General features: G+C 35.8%; 1 protein-coding gene across 1 annotated transcript; it reads right to left on the minus strand.

Annotated features, from left to right (window-relative positions):
• Positions 1-27,574, minus strand: LOC118741407. The gene is made up of 3 exons (XM_036473376.1): positions 27,422-27,574; positions 12,386-12,571; positions 1-298 (listed from the first exon to the last, which is right to left on the minus strand). Exons 1-3 carry the CDS (start codon positions 27,480-27,482, stop codon positions 84-86), a joined length of 462 nt encoding a protein of 153 aa, XP_036329269.1. The 5' UTR covers positions 27,483-27,574; the 3' UTR covers positions 1-83.

Raw genomic sequence — 27,574 nt, forward strand, 5'->3', positions numbered from 1 at the left:
AATTTAAGAAATACAAGTATTGCTACGTTGGAATTTCGAATATGTCCTCAATAGCCTCAACTAGGTTGCCACCGCATTGCTGTTCATTTGAACCGCTTCATCAGCACCGTTACAAGTGGTAGCAGCACTAGCGCGACGTAGGGCGAGAAGGCGCTGGCGCCATTACATCCATCTGTGCTACACGTCTGACAGAACACCGTTTTGATGTAGGACGAGGTCGTTTCGTGGCCGCAGCGATCGGAGGAATCGTCGTAGTCCTCGTAGAAGCAAGAGCGCGAAATGACACGCTTACCGTAAACTGTAAAGAAAAATTGGAAAAATGTAGCATAAAATTGTATGGATTAAGAAAAAAAAAAACAATTAATTAAAAACGATTTGATTGAAGTTTTTATTAGTAGTTGGTAAAAAAATACGAAAAATCGACCCTTTCACCGGCTAAATTTTCTGGGGAGTGATTTTTTCCCATTTAAGTAATATACATTTGGGTTGTTAACGCTTGCCTGTTTATCAGGTTATCTGGTTATGTGGTTATATTTCTTATTCAGTATACGACGATAACATACACTACAGAATAATAATTTTTAACCAGATAACCTGATAACCAGACAAGTGTGAACAACCCAATTGTAAATATGAAACAGATCGGATGATAAATACGGATATTCCGAATATCTCGACTCCCCCGCCACCTACCGGATACATTTTTCTTTCTTTCGTCTTGTCGTCTTGCTTTGTCATTGGGTTCTGAGTTATGTTGAAGTTTTAAAGCTTGTAAATGGTATGCAATAGCTTCATTTCGATTTTCGAAAAGAGGCGTTCTAATGGCGTCTGAAATTTTGTTCGAGATGAATTAAATTTTACCACCACCTGGTAGGGCCCAGGCCTCTGCAACAACTAACATTCAATCTCGTTTTTCTCACCACAACCACCTGCAATTCTAACTTTGAAGGCTTAGCGAAATTGCAACCGCCAAAAATTTATTTTATTAATGTCTCATAAAATTATCCAATAATAAAAATTAAATCTTCCATGCGCTTGCAGCTGAATGATATTTATTATTGTCATTTAAATGCAAAGTGGCCCATTATGTAACATAAAAATGTCCAAATAAACAGGCGCCGGTCTTATACATTTGCACAAAGATTTACAAGATTTGTGAAAAAAATTTTTTTTTTTTTTGGTTTCTGTACGATTTTTATCGGCAAGCATTTGTTGGTGCGTTTCTTTTCTTGCGTAGATTGCAGCGAATAAATATTGCATTGGTCACTTTGGGGCAACGGTAAACAAAGGGTCATTCAAACAGTTTTGAAAAACAACTCTGTTTATGCTTTTCGACTGATTTATGTATTTGAACAAAACTACCAGAAAATTTTCTAAGAAATGGCTTACAAAGAGAGCCAATATGTTTTAATCAATGATACGGGAAGTTTCAATAATTAAAAAAGCTCCATTTGGCACCACCACCATACATAACTGAAACACCCTGTATAAGCTCAGGCACACGAAAGTACACACACACATACATATGTATGTTCATGCGAGTGAGAAGCATGGCGCATGTTAACTGACATTTAAAATGTCATTTGACTGTCAATTTTACAACTTAAAACTTATGCAAATTTTGCTTTTTAATACAAAAAAAAAAACTAATAAAGTTACTACTCGTACATAAAAGCACTGAAATGCACCAACAACGAATGTGAGGGTATATGTAACGTATGTAAATGTTTAATAATAATACAACTACTTCTAATTTTGAATTTTACATACATCTACAAACATAAATTGTATGCCAAAAGTAATGGTTTAAAATTTTGTATATTCGGTAATATTTTTAATGGTACTTTTGTACCATACATAAATTTGTATAACATAATATTTTTCTAAATATAATCCTTAATTAAATTCGCTGGCAGTTTAATTTATTCTTTCTTACAGTGTTTATGCGAAATAATACTGAGCCACGTCTACTTCTCTTTACTGCTGGTCTTGTATCCAATAAGCCAGCCAAAAATATTTCCAACTTGGCTCAAATTAACTAAATTCTTGGCTTACGAAACGGATTGACAAACTTTTAAGTGACAGCTAACATGGCTGAGAATCTCTAACGTTTGCTGTTTGATTTTTAAGTGGAAAACCAATGCGTTGAAAAAAATTAGCTTGCGACCATAAATTGTAACTCGCACTGCCTTAAATGGCTGAAACGGTTAATGCAACTCCAAAAGCCCAACACCAATAACCGGCAAAGTGATTGCAGTGCGTAAGTATGTATGTGTGTGTGTGTTGTATTTCGGTACGGTAATTGCAATTCGTGTGATGCTAGCTAGCTAAATGACAAACTAGCTGGTAGTAATATTTAATACTTAATAATAAAAATCATACAATTAAATTTCGAAAACGACACCAAAACAAATTAAAAGTTTGTGAAGAAAAAAAAATAGACTTGTAATGCTTTAAAAAAAACTAACTAACGGTTATGTTTTAGGTCGCCGAATTACAGCCGTGGAGGAAGCACAACAGCTGTCACTTGGCATCACTTGGAAATTTTATTTGCTAAGAGGAATCGACATTTGTGTCCAAAAAAATCATAATTACTATTCGTTATTAGCAGGCAATTGGCAATTACTTAGTACCGGCGGCAACAAAACTAAGCAACAAAACTGCACAATGCATTTTTGCCGATTATTTTTCTCGTAGTCGCTCAACTGTCAATCGTTTCGCTAGTTTATTACACGCTTTGCCGTCGGCTGATTGTTGTTGGTTTTGTGGAGAATTGAAATTGTGTTTGCAATTCATGTTGTTGTGATTATTGCACCCATTACTGGCGGTACAACAACTTAATTATGTTTTCTAAGGAGCCCGGTTAGATACAGAGCTCAGCAGCTGCGTCTTAATATTTTTAATATTTTTAGTTTTTTTTTTTTGTTAAGTATTTTGATGCCGTTGATCTATAAATGTCGACATGAAACTAATTTCTGATTTTACGGATGAGTGTGTGTGTGACTGTTACCTCAATTTGCTGCTTGTGTAATTACACACTAATAAAAACGTAGTACAGTTATTGTGTATATATAAATAAATTATGTACGTCAATCTGGTTTGGATTTGACTTTCGGGCATGAAAATTAATTGAGTAATTTTTGTGGGCGGTAATGAGCGCAGGTAATCAGATGTTTAGTGTTCGTTAAAAAACGATTTCTGCACGGAGCCTTAATTAGTGGATACAAAGAAAGGAAAAAGGCGAAATCGTAAATCGCGCTCTTCAAGTTCTGATATCAACGACAGATCTTAAGAGTATTTCGAATTCTGTTAAACGAATGCAGGCAAGAATATGGAAGTTAACGGGTCTGGAACCCCAATACAAGGGGCTCCCAAAAAAATGGCAATACAAATCGGTAAGCGTACACCAGCATCCAAGTCTGTCTGTCCGTCCGTTCACACAATAATTCAAGTAAAATATGAGATATCTGAACGCAATTGGTTACGTATGGCAAAATCGGACAGTAATCACGGCCACCTCTAGGGATGGCAAAAAAAAAACATAAAATAATCGATTAATTTTTCATATGTTTAATCACAAGCCAAAAAAAAATTAATTGCAATTATTGAGTAATAAACGATTAATCGAATATTTAAAGACACTTTTTTACAGTGAGTGTTCGCAAAAACACTTTTCCATAAAAAATGTCTAATTCTCTGGTTAATTAGCCTTAAATAAACTAAAACGAGTATTTTTAGTGGCGATATTTATTTATTATTTAACCAAGTTTGCAAAAACCGAAGCGTTTTGTTGTTAAGCGGTTGCGTTTTCCCTGGCGCTGAGATAGCACCGAGGTACAAACTAAATGACAGTCTTTTTTCGAAAATCCGTAAAGTTTTGCGTAAACAGTTTTCATATACTCCCAAGCGTCGTTGATATTCCGCTTTGGTTCTAGGACTTGGCAATTTAAATAAAAATTCATTTCATCTTCAAATCATCACCTTTTCGCCTTCGTTTGTGTAAAAAAAATTTATGAGGAGCCCAAATATCGAACTAATTTCCTACTGATTCTAGTGATGACTCGCTCCATAAGAACATCTACGGCCAATACTAACGGATCACTGAAATGAATTCCTTAGAACCTCGGGTCGAGTAAAGTTGATGCAGCTGGCAAAAAAGAATTTCCGATGGATGGATTTTAGACAAGTACAGAAATCATATTTCTTGAATATATTTTAACGATTATTTTACAAATCCTCGATTAATAATCGATAAACGAAACACAAAACTACGATACAATTAAATCGACAATCGTAAAAAAATAATCGATTAATTTAATCAAATGATTAATAGCTGCAATCCCTACCCACCTCCCATATAACGGTATTTTCGAAAAATGCTAAGCCTACGATATATCCGCTAAGACTGAATACAAATTATTGAAATTTGGAATCTGAAATAGATTAAGACAGTTATGCAATCTGTGAAAAATGGGCGTGGCATCGCCTAATTGTAGTGAAATGCTGTATCTCAGTAGCCGCTTTACCAATCCCCAGCAAACTCTGGTAGGAACATTGCTAAGGGTCTCACTTGGAAACTCGTTGAAAATTCTTGAAATCAGGCCCACTACGAAAACTTCGATATTTCAATAACTAAAGACGTGAATTTACTTGAATTTATATCAAAATTATATATTTTTTGAAAAGGGACATGACACCAATAACTTACGACTACATAAATGTATATCGATAACCGCTTAATCGATTTCCAAAAAACGTGGTGCAATTATTTCAATAAGTATGATATAAAGTTCGGTTTCGCACAAAGTTATACTTCTTTACTTGGTTTTTGATGAAAGTATAGCTCGTTATATATCGAGCCCTAACCGCCAAAATAACGTAAGCGGCATTTTTTTCAAAATTTTATTTTTGATGTAGAAATGCATATTGATGCTCTAGGAATATTTCTGCATCAAAAGATAATTTTGAATAAAATGTCGCTTGCATTATTTTGGCGATTATGGCTCGATATGTAAGCCCGATGTTTAAACTTTGTACAAAAATTGGTATAAAATTTTCAAAATTTTAATAATAATATTTAGATGTCCTATCAGCTTTAGTCTAGCCAACGCAGCATAAGTTTGGGTTGGCTTACAATTGATTTGTCTCCTCTCAAAGAAAACCTTTTCTCAGGCAATAAATGTTATCAAAATTCTCACGGATTATTTAAAATATTGGACCAGGAAGCCTCTGAACGATGACAAAATTTGTAGAGAGAATTCAATCACTGGCAATGCTTCAGAGCGGTAGCGAAGGTTTTGAATCAAGGAAACTAATGCAAATTTTATTTATGCAAACAGGTATATTTGTGCATCTCAACAGTGCAACGGATACAATGAACCTTTTTTTTTTTTGCTACTATCGCTATGAACTGCAAATGTGACACACCCTCGAGATCAACGACCTTAGTCGAATGTGAGGCTATAGCCTCAATAGTACTCCAATAAATTAAAACAAAGTCAATTATATCACGTATTGAAAAAATGTAGCTGTCAGCCGTCAGCCACAAGGGTACCCCCAACCCAATGACCATAGAGGATCTTATCACTTCACCCATCACTTGCTGACATACATATCTAAAATGGAGATAACTTGTATCGTAAATGTATCAATGTAGTGCGTGCGTGCGTGCGTGCATGCCCACATACCACCACCAATATGTTGTATTCACATGCCTGCGCCTTATTTATGTATGTAACTCTGTATGTGAAAATATGTATATCCTGGGCGTATGCGTAACTTTTGATTAGAATGCAGCGACATCGAAATGCATGGGTAAACAGATTAAAAGCATTTTTCGCTACGCAGACTCCACAAAATGCCAGAAAACAAACCTACACATTTGTGGAAATTTGACAAAACAACTTACACGGACAAACTAAATAGCATATGTCGGCAATAAATTTAATTTAAAAGAAAGCATTTAGTTGTTTGAAAACAGAGACATTTAAAAGGTTGTGAATAGCGATCAAATATTTTTATATTTCTTTCGAATTACAAATAACTTTTTTCTGTTTGACGGTAAAATATGTTTTGCCGACACCGCTTATTGGGTTGTCCGTGAAAGATAGACTTAAGTTGTTTTGTCAAATTTCCACAGATACGTACATACATATGTACATGCATATAGCTAATTTAGAATGCACTTAACTTATTTTTATTTGTCGCAAACAAGTTGTTGTATTGTTGTTGTTTTTTTTATTTTGCCATTTTTATTTTTGTCTGAATTTTCATTTTGAACCAATCACGAAAAAAAATGTCAAGAAACCCATAAGCCGTTTTTTTTTTACAAATGGCAGCCGTAAATTGTAAAAAAGCAAGAGTCAAGAAAATATGTGCGTTAAAAAGAAAAAACCGCGAGACTAACTGAAAACACGCAATTGAGTTCTATTTTTTGCCTGGTTTTGCTTGTTTGTTAAGAAAAATGCGAATTGTGTGAATCGCGAATTGCAAAAATTCGTAATCGTTTATGTGAGCTGAGGCCTCAAGTGTGTCGCGTACAAAGTTGCCATTGTGGATTTTATTGCTTTTAAATGAGTTTTGGAAATTCGCTTTAAGAAGACAAAGAGGCAAACGGAAAGAGTAAACCAGTATGGCGAATATTTCGGGAGAATAAGCGAACATTCTAATGATAACACGATTCGGAGTAGACCAATCAAAAGCGCAAAATTGTCTTTGGCAGTCCTTGAACCTATTTAGCATCGCAAAAGCAGACAGGTTAACTTGTGCATTCAAATAGATAAGTATGCACATTTCTATATCGTCCCCTGAAATGCAAAAAGACGTAACAAACATCGTCGCTGAAATACAGAAAGTCGCAAATAGTAAAAAATTCAAAATTCAGTTTTTGATTTACATACATATATGATGGATTTCATCGAATTACTGCCACATTATTTTATGAAAATATAAAAAATATTAGTCACTACTTTTTCCATTTGAGTTGCAAGGTTGTTACGTCTTTTCGCATTTCAGGTGACGATATACAGTGCAGCCGTACGCACGAAAATGCAATCATAAATTGGCAATGGTAGGTGACCGTATATATAGTACATATGTATGTATGTATGAACTTTAGGGTGGTCCTTAAAAACCAAATGAATGATTTTTTCTTCACTCTCCCCCCTCAATCGGTAATACCACAGTTACAGATATCACATATAAAATTTGGTCCCGGTTGAAGTCAGTTGAAAAACGTCTTCACAGGATAATCTGAACTCTGCTGACGCGCGTGCGACACGCCTTAACCGACTCTTCGACTATAGTAGTATCGATTTTGGGTATTAGATTCAAAACATTTTTTGAGTCTCCATAGAGGAATCTGAACTTTGCGCCATGCGGACACGCCTTAATCGTCTACAATCGAGGCCAAAATTTATATGTGATATCTGCGACTATAGTAGTATCGAGGTAGGGGTTGGGGATTAGGAAATTAGATGTAAACATTTACTTCCTACCTTTGAGGACCACCCTAATGTACATGTATTCGACTTTAAGGTATACTGAACGACAGTAGCCAAAATTATCAAACTTGATTTTTGCGATGTATGTATGTATCTACAATTATAGAAGAGCAACCAGTTATGAGACTAGTAAGAACAATAGACGTACATTGTATGAAATGCAAGCCAAAAACCTCTTGGCCAAGAACCTCTTGGATTCTTGATATCCGTAAATCGGAGTATTGACAACGCCTTTAAGATACGTGTTATTTATTACCACTTCTGGTAATAGGTGTGAAGATGCCTCATTGGAGGCGTAATGAATGAATTATAACCTCTCTTGGCCTGATTTTTGAAGCCGATGCGACTAAATCGACAACTGACCAAGCCCATAGTCGTTTGTTGGTTTTAGGCACGATTAGCCTAGGACATTTTATGTCAGCGCATATTGAAGAGTATTACTTTTCTCGTAATTTTCATCGAATTTTGTATACCATAAAAAATATTTGTATGACTGGAATATGCTTGTCACTTATCATGACATTGATATACTGGTCATTAAGTACGGCGTTAAAGCCACAAGGTTCATGACGGAAATTCAAGTAGATAAGCTACGTGACATGGTATGTGTGGCCCTCACAGGAGACTTCTGGAGTCATCTGACCGATCCAAACTTAATGATGGGAATACCCGTGCTGGCGTATTTGGTCTTAAGTTTCAGATAAGTTTAACAGTGGGCACATGCCCAACCTTATTTCAGGCGGAAATTTTCAGAATTGGAGTCTATACTTTGTAGAACGACTATTGAAACACATAAACACATTACCACAAGGTAGGCGGATTATAGGTCATGAAGGCTCTTATGGCAAATAAAGAGCTGATAATGTGCAAAATGTGCAGCTAAACGGGTCCTGTTTGGCAATTAGTCTTCAGCGATTAGTCTAAGCGATGTACCACAGAGTTTCTAAGATATTGAGAGGACTATAAGATTGCCTCCCACTTGCATATGACAAAGGGTAAAAGACAATCTAAGAGCCTTAGAACACCGCGAGAGGCTAAGAACTCGGCCTGGATACTTAACAGGATACTGCGGACAACCCTTATGTCTTTATAAATTCGGACTCTCTGAGGAGACGAAATGCAAGTTTTATTGACTAGCGGAGGAAACCTCTGGACCTAAGGATATTAAGTAGTTGCCCGCTTATAAGTAGCCTGGAATATAGATTATGACATCCGTAATACTTTTTTGGGACTTTCGTGATTTTTAGGTAAAGGCCAAAATTACCCGTTATTTACAGCTAAAATAATCGGCCCTATTATGGTTGTCGACGTCGACGTCGATGTAATTTTTTAATCAAAAAATCGCCCTCGTAAGTCCAACTCCAGCTCCGAATTTTTGAGGAAAGTTGTTCCGCTCAAGAATACTGTGGTTATTGTAGCTGGAGTTGGACTTACGAGGATTGATGCAAAAATCGACATCGACGACCATAATAGGGCCGAATATCAAGCAAATTTTGCCTTTGGTTTTTATCTTAAAAAGCTACTAAATTATCTGATAGGGAGGTACTCTAATGAAATTTTTATTTGAAAATTCGAAAATGAATGGTTAGCTAGTTGTTTGCTGCGGTTAGTTGAAAAAGTCGAAAGAAGACGATAAGTGGATTAGGTGGTCGATTATTTTTTAAACCACTTTTGCAAATCGATTAAGTCGACTAGTCGATTAACAAGTGCCAACTGACGCCAATTGGAAATGCCAAGTGAACCCAAGTCCTTCTCTTCGTTACTTTCTACTAACTAGTTCCTTTTAAATATTTACGATTATAAAATTTCTCAACTAATAGAATTTTTACACTTGATGAACCATTCGTTACATAAAAGCATTTTATAATCAAGAGTCTTGCAAATTCACTTGAGCTTGACAGCTTTCACTAAAGGCCTTAGAATGCAATGAAGATGTAAACTAAAATTTGTTGCATGTGCGATAAAATGGAAATTGCCGCAATAAAAAAGCGACGGTAAACATATACACAAAAGTAAGATAAGTGTAAATAAAAAATAGCAAAAATACCAAACAATCAAAAAAATGCATTACACGCGGACAGCAACAGGTCAGCAACAGCAACAGAAACAGCGAGCGATGCATGCGAATTTCAACGCACAGCCATACAACTGTCTACTACATTTGTACAGTGCATAAATGCATTCAAATATACATACATACATACAGACAGACATGCAAACACATTTTCTGTTTTTACAAATACTTCTACAAATCAACAGCGAACGCGTTGGCGGCGTTGGCGGCGTTGGCGACGGTGTCACGACTCTTGCGATTCGGCGATGATAAAGCGAATTTGTTGCCCGCCGTGGGCTGCCGACGGCGTTGCTGGCGGGCGAAATGGTGCAATAAATTGCAACAAATTAGCGCCACATGTAAGCAGCCGACTGGATTTGTGAGCCGAGTGTCGGCGGGCGACCCTTTGGCAAGGCATCGCATGAATTTTCGAAAATCCGAAAAGCGATAGCTTCCAAAAGCATTTCAACTGGAGCACTTGAGGTGCTGAGGCGGCGAGAGAGAGAGAGGGTGCACATTATGGCAAAGAGGTGATAATCAGGCGCAACAAAATTGACTACCTACATTTCAAATATTTGTTCGTTTGTTTGTGCGGCTGTGAGGGTGTATGTGCTCGTGTCAGCGTCACCCACTCCAATTGCACCTAACCAATGCGGTTGGTTGGTTTTCTCTACAATTGTTATGCAGCTAAATAAATTTTAATTTCTTTGGCGTTTCGACAACAATGTGCGGATAAGTGGAAATAGGAAAATAGCGGACTGCGAACAAGCAACGTACACTCATAAATATGTCAAATTTAATTTTTGCTTTTGTAGATCACCGCCGCTTTCATGCCAAATCAATTTGTAGCTAAGCTATACAAACTAGGCCTTGATATATTTGGTGTTGCCCACGTACATACATATGTACATATGTACGCCGTACGCGCACTCGAACGAGTTGCTTTGGCATTTTCGAGTTCCACTTTTCCGCAACTACGAGTATCTTCATTTGGACACAGTTGCTGCGGACCAAACAGAGACTAATTGCTACTAATTTGGCTGTTAAACTTGCAATTTGTAAAAGTTCGGTATTTGATATAGTCGTTGGCGAATTTTGAAATACCAAAGTTGAGGTGCGTCCAACCACTTTGTCATAAAGTGGCCTACAAAAGATACAAAAAAAGAGCAGAAGTTTGAATAAGCGGGGCCCCATTGACAACCTACTACTACTACTGAAGCCGTAAATGCGGTTTCGCACATTTCTCTGGAGGTGGCCGTTGACGCGGGCTAAGACCTAAAGGAGCCGGCTAATGGATCGAGTGAACGAACCATAGGCCATTCTGCTATAATAGGCAAGGCGTCAACTATTTGACTGTCGTATACGCCCACTCACTTAATGCTATCAACTTTTACAAAGTTGCCAAAAGACTATAAGGGAAAGTCGGAGAAGGGATTTTCTCACCTGAACCTAGATTTGAGACTATTTAACTGCCCGATCAATGTAGTCTATATCAGACAGAAGTTCTGGTCGCCCAGGAGGGATCGGCCCTACCTTGTCAGATGGGGAGATATCAACCTAACCTGATATAACACCGTAAGACAAAAACAAAAAAAAATTCGAAACAAAAAAAGCAACCAAACTGTGGGCCACATAAAGTAAAACTGCGTTTTTAGTTGGACTTTGTAGTTTCAATAATATGACTAATACTAAAAATTATTTAAAAAAATTCAGTACAATGTAAAATAACAATATGGACACCAAATGGAAGAGAAAATTCTGCCCGTGTGCGCAACAAAGGCCATATAGAACCGGAGGCAGCCAGGTATCCGGAGCACTCTGTTCGACACTGGGCTAGTTATTATTCTGAATCCGCAGCGCCTGTGAACATCAGCACGGGTCGTCTAACACCTTTCTTCAAACTCAGAGCTTTTTTCAAGATCAAAAACCATTTCAATATAACTAAGTTATTGAGGAGCTTGAGCACAAAGCACTGATTTCTGATTTTTGCTGGACACCATTCTGACAACGTACATAATTTAAAATGTAGTGACCATTACCAGTCGGCGCCCACGTGGAGGGCTCAGCCGGAGGATTTTCGCGAACCAGAAAATTCTTTGGAATTTAAACAAATTAAAGCTTTTTGTTTCGCAAGGACGAATAGGTATTGAAAATTCGAGGACGTGGTCGAGTGTATTTATTGTAAAATTCAAGAATATTCAAGGATCAAATCATAAAAGTAAATTTTCAATACTTAATTCTCCTTATGTACAAAAAAAATGAAATCGGATTTAATTCTGCAAAGGTTTTCTTGAATTTTATTTCAAGTAATTTTTTGAAGTAATAATATTTTTAAAATTTCAAAGTCCTTTTAAAAAAATCCTGACATCAGAGAGAAAAACTAAAAACGCAGTGTTATCATATTTGTCGCACGGTTTCGGTAGATATACTTAAATAAATATCCATCGAGATATGTAAAATCAAATAGATTTACCGAATACTTTCTTTCCAGGTACTTAAGTGTGTCACTTGGCTATAAATTTTGGTTGTCAATAAAATATGCTTTCATAAATTAAACCTAAATATTTTACAAAACCAAAATATGATTGTAATAAAGTCAGTCCAAAAAAAAAAAACGATAATCAAAAACTACCGCGAATGCCACCACTTTCGAATGCCCGTCACGTACGCATGCGCCTTTTGTTCGAGTGTTTGTAAACAGCAAATATTTATGATTATTACTGGTACCGAGTTTCTAAAATGTGGAGGCAACTACATACATATGTACATTCGATTACGGGCAGTTGTTGGATTGATTCAAATATTCTTTAATATTTTTCGACATACTCACCTTCTTGTACCAGCTTCTTGCAAACGGGCCGTGCATTGACCGACTTATAACCCGCCGAATATGAACAATTCACGTAGCTCCAGTAGCGTTGTTGATCGGAAATAAATTCTGGATCGAAGGGATCATCGCAGAAGGCACCATTGGAGACATCGGTTGAACAGCGCCAACATTTCAGCAAAGCCTCGACTGTAATGCGAAAAAGTAAAAGCGTTTTTTAGTAGCACATACATATTATTTAAGGAAATTAAGTAAACTTCATAGAGCTAAAAGTGTTAATCAAGTAAAAAAAAAAAAAATTATATGCGAGTTGATATTACTTTTACTTTTTAGCGGTGTGATTCATTCAAGCGTGTGCACAAGACATTAACTAGCTAAACCTTGACTTAGTGGGTAATTTGCAATTTTACGTACAATGCAATGGTAAGAAGAAGAGTGAAGTCATGAGAAAATTTTCGAGTTTCGCTAGTTCGTTTTTTTTTTTTTACTGTACAAGTTGCACGTGCTTTATGCGAAGGCAAGTACAGTCGACATGCCATAAATTGAAAATCTTATAATATAAGGAATTAATTTTTTGTTGCAATATTAACTCTAAAATTAGTTTTGGTTTTAGTTTTATACTTTCTGGATATTAAAAAAAAACATTTACCAACAATAAATAATATATTTTTTTTTTTAATTCATTATGAAAACTAGCAGAAGGGGAAAAATAGTTTCCACCTTAATTTAATGGCTTTTTCTTTTCTAGCAGGCACAAATACTAAGGAAACGGCAATAAGAGGGCAACATTTTTTGTAGAAAAGAAAACGCCATAAGTTTTCGCCAAACGAATCAAAGTCAACAATGTTGATGAAAAGTTTAAAAAAGCTTTTTTTAGGACTTATTACATTTTTTGTGACTACTACAATCCCACATATCATATGAGAAATCAAAAATGCAAAGCACAAATCTGAAACTCACCACTTTTCTAATTAGAATAATTTATGCCGCCCAGAATTCCTGAAATGCACTCACTTTTGTAAGCTGTCATTTTAGTAAAATCTTGTGCCGCATTTATCATCTATAAACAATACTCCTCTATAATCCCAATGCATATTCATTAAATTTTATAACACAAAATAGTTTGATTGCTAAGGGGGGATGGTAAGCAATCTTAGCAATAAATGCAAATAAACTATTTATTACACAAAGATATTTTTATTCATTTAATGCGGCATACAAATTAGCTGATGAATTTATTGCACACGATTTTCATTTAAAAAATTTATTGCGTTACACTTTTGTTTTCTTGCCAATCGCCCTTACTGCTACAACTAAATATTTAGAAAGGTGCCTGGAAGCAAACGAAAGCGAGCAATTAGAATGCAAAGCTGGTCACCGAATGTTTACCTAAGCTGAGAATTAATTTAATTTAAAAAGGGCGTATGCGGCACTTACTCGGTAATGCGACTCATTAAAATGCCACTAATTATTTTAATTGTTGGTGGAGCGATGGGAAACTACTTTGTGCGCCTTTCCATTGAGAAGGGAGGGGGTGGTAAAATGAAAAATAAAATCTGCGTTAAAAACTAAAGTAGTTGGAATGGAAATAAAATTTGCAAAGTTCGTGACACCTAGAATGCCACAAAAAGTTTTAATTAAAATGAAATAGATAAAATAAAACGGGATGATTTACTGAGCGATAAAAATGGTAGTAAAAAGAAACACCGAAAAAGGATTGCTGTGTACAAAAGGATATTATCATCGTTTATTGGGTGTTTGGCCAATTTTTTCTGATTTAAAAAAAAGCCTCATAATAGCAAAAGAGAAGAAAGTTTTAATTGGAGATTTAGGAGTACGTTCCCAACTATGCCATTGCCTGTTATATTTTAATGCATAATACCACGTGTTTCATCGAAGAAAATACGGTATTTCAGGGTCAAGGTTCTAACTGAAGTTAGATGCAAAAATTAGAGGGGAACTTCTCTAGTTCGTCATCGAGGTCCTTTCAACCAGATTGGCAGAAACTGTATGTAGTAGCAAATAAAATCATACAGCCAAAGCGGCCCACAGGGAGGATGCCATCATCCCTTCTTACAGACTAAGATATCTCCCAGGCCTTCGGCCTATAACGCTCGCGCTGACTCCAACATGTGCAGAATACAAAATCAGGAGTGTACTACCCCTATTTCCTGCAGTGGATGTAAACCAAGGCAGGCCAATAGTACACACACTGAACGGTGGCATGGTCCGAACCAACCGTCTTCAAAGCATTGAGAGGATCACTTCAGAGTCTGCTGTGCTCCTGTACAATGGCTGCCATGCGCACTTGAACCACCGTAGCCTTGTAGGTCATTCCCGACCTGACGCACCTGAACGAAGTCATAGAGCAGAATGCAAAGAGAACCGTCCCCAACTTCACGAGGGAAGGAGCAGGCAACAGGAGAGACCTGATAATTGCCATTTCAAGTGAAAATTTATTATGTAGAGGCATTGAAAACTTTAGGACACACCACACAATGCGGCTGATATGGGCACCCGATCATAAATGCAGATAAGTTACGGAGGAATCGGACAGAGTGGCAACGAAGGCAGCAACTACCCGGCTAATAAGACCAGAGCCCTTCCTAGCTATTTATACCACCACTTAATATCAAGGAAGACAAAAAGTTGCAAAACTAAGAGATTTCCTCTGGTGAATCCTGTCATTACTACTACGATGCAGCGACAAAAACCCTATGGCACCTTCTTCGAGAATGCGAGGCGGTCGATAGAAAGAGGCATCACATTTGAAACTGTTGGGTTTGCCTGGGGCCAGACCAGGTCTGGTGATGGATTTAAAGGGCAGAATAGAGCCAAGGGTAGGAGTGCACATCCTCCAATATACATACATACATATTTAACTATCTATGTGCATTTGCATGTAAATACCTGGCAAGAATCTGATCTGGGTTTCCTATGAGATTACCTTGCACGCCAATATTAATTATCTTCAACGAAAGTAATCATTTAGTAAAGAAATTAAGTATTGCCTCATAGGTGTAAATAATTCGAAAGGATTTAGAGTGCATTTGACACTACAAGTGCGCGAGGCATTCTTCAGTTGCATCGTTGTGTGATTAGGGAATACACATATGCTTACATACATACATACATATGTATGTAGATCTGTGTACCTTATGTTTACTTAAGCGACACAAAAATTTATCACCGCCATTGCTCGAGTGGCCGGCCACTTAAGTTACGATGGCCTTAGTACGTTGCACGAACAGTAGTCGGCAATTTTGTCGCTTGTGTGCCATAAAGCGCTGGAAAATGATAGAGTGGCACGTTAAAATTTAAATTAATGAGTTTTATGTAAACCTAAGATACGGGCCATGGAGATTGCATGGCGAATATTTACATACATAAATCTAGTAAAATTTATAGAGGAAATGCACAGGTTTGTATATCGGCGAAAAAATATGCTTGAATCTGTTAGGCAAGAAACTAATTTGGCATATTCGCCATTCGGTTGAAATATTTGGCAGGTCGGTTAGAATGCCCACTGCAAGCTTTAAAAAACTGTCAAAGCTTTAGAGTTTTTGTTCATGGGAACTTTTGTAAACAAGGCATTAAACTTAAATACACTTCAAGTGCTAGAGTGACTTAAAAAAAAAGAGAAAATCAAAATCAAAATAGAGTAAAATAAGTAAATATATATATTTTTGTTTTTCTCAGTATGCCAATACTAGTGTGCTCGTAAGTTGAACCCGCCTCTCGCATTTACATACTGGCTCAAAACTAGAAAACTGTACACGCTGCTGCCTAACAGGTTGTTTTGTTTGTTTTCAAAGCCGATATGACGCAGTCGTACACGTACAAACATAAGTGCGAATATTTTAAAATTTTAAACTTTTTACTTACATACATACATACACATGTGCTATAGTAGCACTCATGGGAACAGGTGGTATGCATATCGCGTCTTTTGGTGGCATATCAATTAGTGAACGAACCTCTTTCTTTAGTCGAGTGCGCTGCGAGTCGTCCGATACCAACAACAATAAACCACGTTAGAGCTCTTATCAGAATGTGGATACACTTCTATGTGGCAAGGGAATTGGAACTAAAGGCCAGGAATTGGGTTCGCATCGAATGTACTTATCGGCGGAATGACTTTGCCAAGGCTTCTTTGGTTAGGAAATTGCATTATTCTCAACCGCGCGGCCCACCACGCTTTGTTTGGCTAAACTCTAAGAGTGCGGTGATTGTCACCCGACACATGGCGCGCTTAACTTTCGCTCAATTTAAGCGCTTCACCACTGATACTGCAGACGTTAGCAAAAGAGAAGAGAGATGAGAGAACGGCAACTGTGGAATTTTGCTCTAACATAACATAACATAAATAAAATTTATTCTGAAAATTGTACTGGCAAACTTGTATGTAGAATAGAATCTATCAATGCTAAAAATACATTTGCATAAAAAATAGATTTTTTTTTTAAATAAATAAAGCATTTTTAATATTATTCACAAAAGTCTTTTTCTTAGTTGTTTTTTTTTTTTAACAAAAAATATTGTTGGGGAATAGAATTACAGCGCTGTTACACATAAATGAAGTAAATTTAATAGTTCATAACACCCACTTTAACTGCAGCTTAATAGTTCAAAATAAGTGAATAGTGCGTTCCATCCTAGTTTCAAAGAAGTGGTCGGAAATCTCGCGCAAACACGTAAGAACAGTGCTAACTTCGGTTATGCTGAAGGCTACATACTTTTCATGAACAACAGAAAATTTTACTTTAACAGATAACTGCATTAGAAAATTAGTTGTTTGGGAGCTAAACAAGATATGCCTACTCACAGCATATTACATAGATAGAGGAGTTACATATGTATGTATATAAAGAAAGTCATATCTATCAAGCATTGATCTACATAATTGATTTTCACTGCTGTGTGTGATCGGTATGTAAACCGGTAACACACATCTAACTCTTGGCTATGTCTTTAGTCATTTTAAATTATTAAATTTCGTATTTTATTTTCGATGCAAAAAACATTCTTGGAGGAAGGATAAATTTAAACCAAAATCAATTAAATTATTTTCTGCTCTTCATATACATATAGAGTACCATGGAGCACTGAAAATATGTATACATACATATGTATGTATTCCAACTGTCAGGTGACCCCAAGTCACTAAATGGCCATTCGCTACAATTTCACCCATAAATTGCGGTCTAGCGGTTTCATTTCAACAGTTATCGCAAAGTTACTTACACCATTTACAGCTTAGGAGATAGTATTTGTATTAGTATTTCATATTTACATACACAAATGTTCTTACACCGTATGCATGTACATTAAGGTGGTAAAAAAAAAAGTTATATCGGAATTTTAATGCTCTCGCCCGCTAGGATTGTTCTATACCGAAAAAAAGTATACTCTTGTTTTTTATTTTGAATCAAAAAAAAATTTAAAGGTTGCTCAAAGCTCTCGAAGTTTTCCGTGTATTTTTAATGGGGGAAAAACAATTTTTCGTAGATTTGGTATAGAGTTTTTGAAAATAACTATCCCCAATCTTTTGTTTAACCATTATTTTATATTAACGCTTTTTTATAAATCCCCCCAGATATCGCAAAAAATGCAATGGGGGACCCGCAATAAATCATTACTATTAAATAAGTTAAATAAACAATTATTAGAGCTTTCCGATCGAAAAATATTAAGGTTGAGCACTCCGGACGACCTGTAAATATTTTTTGATTTAGAAATAAAAAACAGGGGTTTATTTTCGATATGGGACAATCCTAGGGGAGCGAGCATTAAAACTCCGACTTTACTATTTGACATGCATTTTTGGCCCACTCTAATGTACATACATACACCACAGCTATGCTTATTCAATAATAGCTATAGTCAATAATCCAGTTCGCTATAATAACGGTAATTGGTACTTAAACGCAATAGCTGTGACCCCCCTGCTATGTTTTTTTGGTAACAAACATGTCTGGCCAAAGTTTATTTTGATTTTTTTTGTAGTTATTTGTGCAGAAGTTAATGCAAAATTTCACAGTCGATTTCGGAGAATGGACAAATGGTGGAAATAGGAGAATTTAATAATAATTATGGGTGTTAGTTGAGATATAGATAAAAAAACTAAAAAAAATTGTAAAATGTTTATGGAATAGTTTTGAAAATCTCAGTGCGAAATATAAAATTATGCAAAAGGGCGGTAAAAGTAGTATATATATATGTATGTACACACATAGGTAGAGCCCTCGTTATCACTATAATGCACCGACCACCATTGTCGGTATTGACTGTACTTTAGGTAAGGTGATATATTGAATAGGTAATTCGAAAATGTTATAACAAACAAAGTGCTCATATATATATATACAGTAGTTATATGTGTGTAAATATACACACACTGTGTTTATATTAGTGATTGTTAGCATTTGACCGCACGAGTGCATTGAACTGGCATTATGAAAGAAAGTTATCGTTTAGTGGGTGAAATGACGACGGGTAAATTTTCTCATCAACATTTTGCACCAACATATGTTTGAATGTATGTAAATATAAGTGTGTAGACACGGTTGAAGTCTTCAAGTCGTTATGGTTAATGGCTTAATGAGAAATTCTGGGTGTTGGAAAATGCTTAATAACCGCTTTGTAAATTACTCGGCCATGCCTACGACCTGTACTCGGTCACTTAAGAAGTCCATAATTAAGAAGTTAAAATCTAAATAGGCAGAAGAAAGTAAACGAAAATTACACCACTTCCTGCCTTAAAGACAGAGCTTAGACGAAAAGTAAGTGGATTAAGATTCGATCATTTAAGGAAGCAAGACAAAATAAAAAAATAGCTACTTCTGTAAGCCGGGACACAAAATACCTGCGGACCGCCATTACAAGCGCAGAGCGAAGTGAAAAACTAAATCCAGGCAATAGTCGCTACTTTCTAAATTGGACCGGTAAATGGAGGAACGAGTACGCCAAACCAAATTTACAGATACATACATCCCAGCTATTTTTTGCATATAATGAATGTACATAACGCACACCGTCTTCAAAAGAGTCACAACTCAAAATATGGCATTTTTGAGATTATGCGCTAAAAATGTACGCAGAGCTTTTGTTTAACTTTCAGCAAAAGCTGGAGCAAATTTTTGTTATAATTTGTTAAAAAAAAAAACCTAAGGTAAAGTCGCCCTTGCCCATATGATTATCATGTGCTAAGAAATAGTTTCTCGCATTTTCTGACAAAAGTATTATTTTGAGTTGTGTTTTTTTTTTGAAGACGGTGTGCGATATGTATGTATGTATGTAAATGTGTGTGTAGTTATGAATACATATACCTAAATTGCATTTGAGTTTGCGCAGCAAGTTTGGTTGTGTGTGCAGCATATGTACATATATTAGTTAGGTAATTGCATAAATATATATACATGCAAATTTATATAGGCTCTCAGCAGTTGCAGTAAAATTATAAGGTACGTTGACTGCCAAGACATCGCCAACAAGTGCAAAAGTTTCCGCAGTCGAAGAAAATCTGCAGCGACGCAACGTAAATTGGGTTGACTGAAATAGTGAAGATGTATGCATGTAACTAGATATGTATTTGTGTTTGTACTGACGCCCAGTAGTCGAAAACTCGCAAAACCCAGTCAACATAAGAAGGCGTCGCTGAGATACAAAAAGCCACAACTAAGTAAATAAAAGTCCAAAATTTCCTTTTTTATTGATTATGATGCATTTCATCGAATTTATAAGTCCCCAAATCCTCTTAAGCAATAAAAAAATTTTAGTCAGTTACGGTTTTTTTTGCATTTCAGTGACTATATGAGTTAGGGCCTTTCTATATTGAGGTAGCGATATGTTTGTGAGGACGCCAAATACGATTCTGGTTGCAGCTTTTTTAAATTTAAAATGGCGGGTCCAATATGGCGGATAATTCTTCCCCAAACCCGATATCTGGGTGATCCTAGTCACAATTCTGCATCACCGGTATGAAAATTCAAAATAAATTACAATTGAACTATTGCCTCCTTGCATACAGCCTAGTAGATTGAATATTTCAAAACAACGGATAAAAAAATGAGATATTCGAGTAAGCTCAGCGAGATATCCTCTAAAATACTTTGCATCGTTTTTAGAGACACAAAACCGTCGCGATGCTGGTAACATTGAAAATAGGCAAAAACAGCACTTTTCTTATTTTTAGGTTAGGATATTTAAAAAATCCGATGTGGCAGAGCAGTTCTGAGCTGAGATTCGAATTCAGCGACCCAAAATCTATTAGAAATGGCCAGCCCTATCTCAGATAAAATTTTCATGCCGAACTGTGTTACCGGGGCGTATGATGAACGCGAGAATGAGCAACCTTTGCCTCGAACAGTGATGCCAGTTGTGGGTAATTTTCCTATTCGAAGGATATTTTGCAAAACAAATTACTAGAAGTGGAAAAGGAACGTTTCCAATATCAAAAGAGAGTTTCATGTAACACAAGAAATATTAAATACCACATACATATATATATATATATAAAGTAAAGTAAAAAGAGTTGCTTTTGAATCGAAAAAAGTCAAGTTATTAAACCTTAAAATCACCAAAAACCATATTTGCTTAAACAATGCAAATAATTTATAACAGCGATACTTTTAAGATGGCCAGAAAACCCTTATCTAAAATGTTTGTGTCTTAACTGAGTATTAACAAAATTTTATAAAAGCTGAGATTTTAAGTCGCGAATTTCTTCAAAACCCCTGGTTTTTAATAAACACTGCCTTTTAATGGGCCATCTATCTACCTTTGTTCAAAGCTGAATTTCGAAAGAAAATGAGTATAGAAGTTTTTAATCGTTGGAAATTTTGTGGGATTCTTTTATTAAAGATGTGGGTAATTGAGATATTTTTCCCGATTTTCGTGATAAATTTAACAGAGAATGTCTGGCACCAGTGGCCTCGAACTGAAAAACCGTTGTAAAGTCGTAAGTCTATTCTGGCATATGTAGCGACTGCGTCGAAGCGTACCTTATCGGTTAGAATTACAAACCTAACCATCGTTTTAAGGTTTTTTTTTTGGCCAGCCTTTTCGGACTGCCGACCATTGTGGTAACGTCGTTAAATAATAATTACAGTAATTTTCGAACTTTCCTCAAACGTTCATAACAAAAGGAAAATGAGCATAAATTGGAATTAGAAAAATTATAGCGTTTGGCATTAAGTGAATGTAATCAACCACATTTAGCCGATAATCATGCGACATTTCTTTAACCAACTGACAATGGCGAATGAGCTTAACTTAAATACGTAAGAACATATTCCGTTCTTCATTATTATATATACAAATATACATGCATACATACATACAATTTGCAGACATTAGGGTGCTTCTTAAAATGTTAACATCGAAAAAATTGATTTGAAATTTTTAAATTTTCTTCGATGTTTTTATTTTGTACATAGAACGAAATGAGAGGGTGACCCATACAAAATTATACAAAATTTTGATTTTTACATTTTAAGAAGTACCCTAGTATACTCGCATTTTGTGTGCACTTGTCAACTTACTTAACTGCCAATCTTGCTATACATTTTTTCCAACAAATTAAGTCAATTCACATACACATACATACATATGGACTAGCAAACATGCACCCACCCATTCAACTTTAATCGAGATTCGCACGATATTTAATTATTTAAACTAACGAAATTTCTAACAACCTGCGGACAAGTTAAATGAGGCACGCATCAGCCAGCAAAGCGGCCGCCGCAGTAAATAATGACATTCGCTGGCTGGGAAATTATTGCAATCATCCATAATTACGTCCATACATTTTTGTAGATTAATTAATAATTGCATAGGTAGCCGCTACTAATTAAGTTCTGGTCGCAAAAATTTAATCAGATATAAAGAGGATTCGCGATATATGTAGTGTGTATTTCAAAAAAGCTGCAATTAAAAATAGTTTTCTCCTTTTTGACGCAAATGCCATCACGTAAATATTAAGTGTGAGTAAAGTTGAAACGAAAAAAAAAGTATAGACCTACACATGCATTTATCTATTTGGAAATAAAACATTTAATATGTATGTACATAAATGCAAATATTTGACACAACTTTGTTGAAACAATTTACCTGTTGAAAAAGTTAAAATTATTTTTAAAGGTAGTCATTTGCTTTGAGGCCTCTAATTTGCTACGGAAATAATAAGTGAATTGTTTTAGTGACTGTCTCAGCCACGAAAGTCTTATCGGCTCGTAATTTGTGTGACGTGAGCTTAGGAAAATGGATGTACAGATGTATAAGTATGTACATTGCCATTTTTTTTTAACTGAAATCGGAGAAGGTATTTGTATAGTTAATTGCTTTCTCTATTTTTCCTTGCGTTATTGAAAATGTGATGTTTTTTCGTTTCATATTTTATAAATGAATATATATTTAGCTCATTCTACAAACAGAATTTCAAACTTGGCACAAAACGAAGAAAAACTTACAGATTTTCATCAGAATTCAAACTTTTTAATCAGAATTTTTGCATTGAGTTCGAGTTGGCACTTTTATAGTCCATTCTATTTTTGTATGCAAAGTGCAAGTTTAAAGATGCTAAAACCAGACAACGTATATAAATTTATATTATATCCGGAGATCGTTTACAATGATAAAAGGAAAAAAGACTCTCTTCTTCTTAAACTTTTAAGATGATGGAACCCTTACTAACCACATTTCATTTTGTGGAACCCCACATCAAATTACTAAAAATCAAAGGCAGTGCAATTTAAATACGAATAAACACTTTTACTAGAAATAGTATAAATACTTTAAATTTTAATGTGAAGAATGAAATTATTTCACTGTTAGTAATTATTGTATAAAATAGTAGTTCGATATAATGTCTGAAAGCTGTATGAGTATTTTAGGGGTAGCATCCAATTTCGACCTGAATCTGTTTTTTGTATAAATAAGTGTAAGCTGAAAACCCTGTCGACGGAGTACGTTGTGACAGAAGGAAGCAAAGTTAAGATGACCCTTTTTAGCGACTTCATGATATTTACTCTTAACACTAACCCAAAAATCTCTCAGAGACACACATATTTACAAATCGTCGCCTGGGTAAAAGATTGTCGTTTGTTAATTTCGACGGGTTGTGGGAAATCGCGATTGAAGTTTGGAATGTATTTTCTCAAAAACGCGAAGATAGATCTTCTCCAAAGTCTCTGAATATGTTCCCATTCTTTGATTCCGGCCGATAGCAAATCTTGTAGACAAATCACTACCCCCTAGGCCATCGTCTCTAGCTTAAAAGCCCATTTTGCCGACACTGCTCAATGTGCAGTGCTTTTTTTTGCACACGATATGCGCTTATAAATAGAGGCTTTTTGACTCCTACTTTTTGTGTGGGAGATGTCAATTCTTATGTATGTATGTATGTACATATTTGTATTGTTTACGTTTCCAATAATTCCGCAGGGTGTGGCTCTTTTAAGCTTAGTATCCAGCTCTTAAGAAAAGCAAAAACTCCATATAAAATGACATACAAGAAATGGCTAAGAAATTTTCTTGAGTCAAATTTCCTTAAGGCAGTACGCAGTTCTTCAGAAATTTAGTACGCTTTCTACTACGGTTTTCTAAAGTTTTTTGTGAAAAAAGAGCACAAGGCAACCCAGGTTTGCAGCAGAAATATATGCCCGTTCCATTATTTCTTGAGGAAAGAGTGAGGCAACAGGCTGTGAAGTATCAAAAAATGTCAAAATTCCTTGGACACACACGCGAAATAATGGCAATTTTTTCTTGACCGTTTTCTTAAGAGCTGGATACTAAGCTTTAAGGTGAACTGCTAAGTGGCACGTCGGACGTACGACTGAAGTGTTGGAAGTGTTCGTAGACATAACTATTTGTTTTTGCAGGCTTGATTTTTCATTAAGAACTTTTTCTAGTTACATACTCGAGTATGCTTTTTGAGATATACAATTTTCTTACTTTACTTCAGCACCACTAAAATATACATACATATGTACGTATTAAGGCAGTTTTATTATGTCAATGGTTGCATGCAAACAAACTGTTTTTAGTCCTTGTCTTGATAAGTAGGCTATATAAAATGACTACTGTTATTTTTTTGGTTTTTACACATTCTTGTAGTTCTACCTCACCTTTCCCTGCAGGGAAAGCTACTAGTTGTGAACTAGAATTTAGCCTAACCTCCATCTTGTTTCCATACTAGTGACTGGTATTTTCAATATGGCCTACGAAATGTCAAGTGTACGGCTATGCATTAGCATTACTAAATATTTAGTAGCATCATATTGGTTGACGACTATCCCGTCAATTCATCTCCCGTGAAAAGAATAAGAATGTCATTTTCCTCGCGGTTCAATCTCTAGGTAGCGAATTTCTTTCTTTCTGTTTCTTTAATGCATTTTTTTACTTTGACTTTTTTATTGTACTTTTTTTACAGTACCAGATGCGGCAATTTTCTCGCGACGCCACATCCGAAACTTTTGAGAAAAGTAGGTAATTAATTGCGTTTTAGTTTTAGCTTTGACAATTCAAAGGCAGATGTAGGAATTGGTAGGCCATCGCTTTAGCTCATGCTAGTTAATGAACTGGTATTTTTACTGATGCGTTTGGCTTTACACTGCAGGGATGATATAGTTATGTTTCATATCTACATACATATTTATGTACATATCGCACTTTAAATCGAAAAAAGTCACAACTCTAAATTTTTAAAAATTGATTTTTTGCGATAAAACAGTTCACATGCCCTGATTTTAACGTCCGCCAAAATTTCATCTTCATCACCATCTTCTTTAACTGGAAAAATATTATTAAGACTGCTTTTGTTTTGCTTGCATCACTTATGCAGCATTTACAGGTTTTTGGCTCTCCAACACATTTGGGTTTTTTCGAGTTGTGGCGCTTTTTGGTTTACGTTGCGACATTTATTTATTTGCGTAACTAAGTGCCCTCAACTGATGGTCTGATCTTTCGCCGATTCATTTTTATTGGCGATAATGTGACTCAAGGACCGTATTAAAGGTGGTAGCAGGATGTTGTGTGAGAGTTCGTAACACGGGTGACAACTTTATTCTGCTATTATTGGGCAAACTACTGTGGAAGTACAATGCTGTAAAAAAATGTATAATGAATTAAAAAAGAGTTAAGTAACTAAAAATTATATCCTTCACATCGTTCCTATCATTGTAAAGGGCCCAAAGACTTCCACCTTGGCTCAAATTAAAGATCTTGAATAGCACTATAGCCTACTTATTATTCGAGTGATATAAAATTGTGAGAAGGATGCACAGCTGCATGCAAATAAAAAAAGAATGCAGTCAGAAATGCATTTCTAAAATTGATGTGTTAAATTTTTTTTTTTGTTTTTTAACAATGGAATCGTGTTTCTCGTCTCAAAATCCATAATATTAGTTCAATAAAACATACAAAAATTTTGCTTTTCGGAACAAATCTGGTGGGTTTGTATGTTTTTTTTTTCGAAGAACACTTTTTTTGACCGATTTTTTAATGTCAAGGAGTAATTGTGGGTCAATGGCAGTATTTTTCTGTGAAAAGGAATAAAATTAGCTTTCAAAACCATTTTGTTTCAATATTAAAATATTGCTTCTGTTGAAAGCGCTACGATTAATTCGCAAGGAGTATTCAAAAAGCACCGTCTCCGAACCGCATTTAAGTAGAAGCTTTTTCGTGGCAGAAATGCACTCGAAGGTTTTCTCTTGCCTGCCGAGAGCCTCGGATCAGGGATCGAACCTTGTTCTCTCTGCAATCCGAGACGTGAGTCCGAAATGCATTTTTTGTGTCGGTATAATTGAAAGGCCTGGGCGTCTTCAACGGCAGTCTATTCAATTTAGATAAGTTACGACAGCTGGGGTTATTTTAACTATTTTAACTTTAAGTTTTTCCCAGTGAAGCGGGAGACACTTGAGTCATAAAATCCAAATATATGGCTTCAAGTTGATGCAACATCTGCTCAAAGCTATCTGTGCTTTTATGCTATATCAAAAATTTAATTTACAAACTTTTTCCTATTCAGAATTATCAAATGCGGCATTTAAATTCATTTCAAACATTAAATTACACTTTTGACAGAGTGCCAAGTGATACTCTACAACGGAAGCGGAAACAGTTCAATGAACTTGCCTGAGTGCAACAAAAAACGGGAATGACCAGCCATGGAGGGGGGAAAGGTTAGGAATTCAGGTGGAATTTGTATTAAGCGGCGCAGCTCATAATTAACGGGCATTCATATGCAATGGCGGGCGCCAGACCGAATGCAAAAAAAAAAAAAAACAAACATGAATTGAGGTTTGAAACAAAAACGACGATAATGCGAACAAAATGCAACCCTTTTATTAGAACAGTAAGCGCACACTGTGGAAGGGGAAGTAGGTGGCGGTGTGTGTCAAGTGGGAAAGAGTGAGGGCGGCACGTAATTGGAGAAGAAGCGAGCAGTGATTAGTGGAATGCTATAGCGGATTTGGCGCTGCATTGGAAGGAAGGAGGAAGACGAGAGAAAAGTCAAAAAGAAAAATGTAAATGAAGCAAATGAGATCGGAAAGTGAGATGTAGTTCGGGTCGAGCGCTGAAGGAAACGAAAGTCGCTGTATAGACCCAGTAAAAAAAAAATCCAAAAAACGGAAAAACAAAGTCTTTCAAAAACTTGTAATTCTCCATTTATAACTACGATTACTGCAAAATTGGTTCCGAATTTTCTCTTCTAACAAATATAAGCTTTATTTTCGTTATTTCCAGTCACTGAGTTCTTCGAAACGCGTTCAGAACCGAAATGAAACCAATCAAGGCAAACTATTTAACTTAAATTTATTTACGTTTTGCTTTTAATTAAAAAAAAAAAAACTTTTTCGAAATGGTTTTTGTTTTTATTTTTGATCTATTATCACTGTTGCAACTCTCGCATATGTACATATTTTCAGTATTCCGCGAGTGTCTTTCGATGGTAAGAAATCGAGATGATATGCCGCACTAAAGTTTTTTTCAAAAGGTCTATGAACCACAAGTAAAATGTTTAGAAAACCAACTCACCTGCTGTGCAGCCTAATGCCAATGCCAAGAGCAATGCCAGGATATGCGCTGCACTGGACATCGTTTCCGCTTTAAATAGTTGTTTTTGTTTTCGCAAATACCCAATTTTTTTTTTTTAATTTTCGGCTGCAAAGGCACTTGTTGCTTAATAAA

Source organism: Rhagoletis pomonella, unplaced genomic scaffold (assembly GCF_013731165.1).
Source record: "Rhagoletis pomonella isolate Grant_MI unplaced genomic scaffold, Rhpom_1.0 Rhpom_scaffold_00006, whole genome shotgun sequence".
NCBI classification, from domain to species: Eukaryota; Metazoa; Arthropoda; class Insecta; order Diptera; family Tephritidae; genus Rhagoletis; species Rhagoletis pomonella.

Bases quoted from the DNA above. Each gene is read 5' to 3' on its own strand.
- LOC118741407 (XM_036473376.1), bottom strand. From the start codon at position 27,482: ATGTCCAGTGCAGCGCATATCCTGGCATTGCTCTTGGCATTGGCATTA. The intron at 12,572-27,421 runs GTGAGTTGGTTT...TTCGCATTACAG, and splicing joins GGCATTAGGCTGCACAGCAG to TCGAGGCTTTGCTGAAATGT. The intron at 299-12,385 runs GTGAGTATGTCG...TTTTCTTTACAG, and splicing joins CAAGAAGCTGGTACAAGAAG to TTTACGGTAAGCGTGTCATT.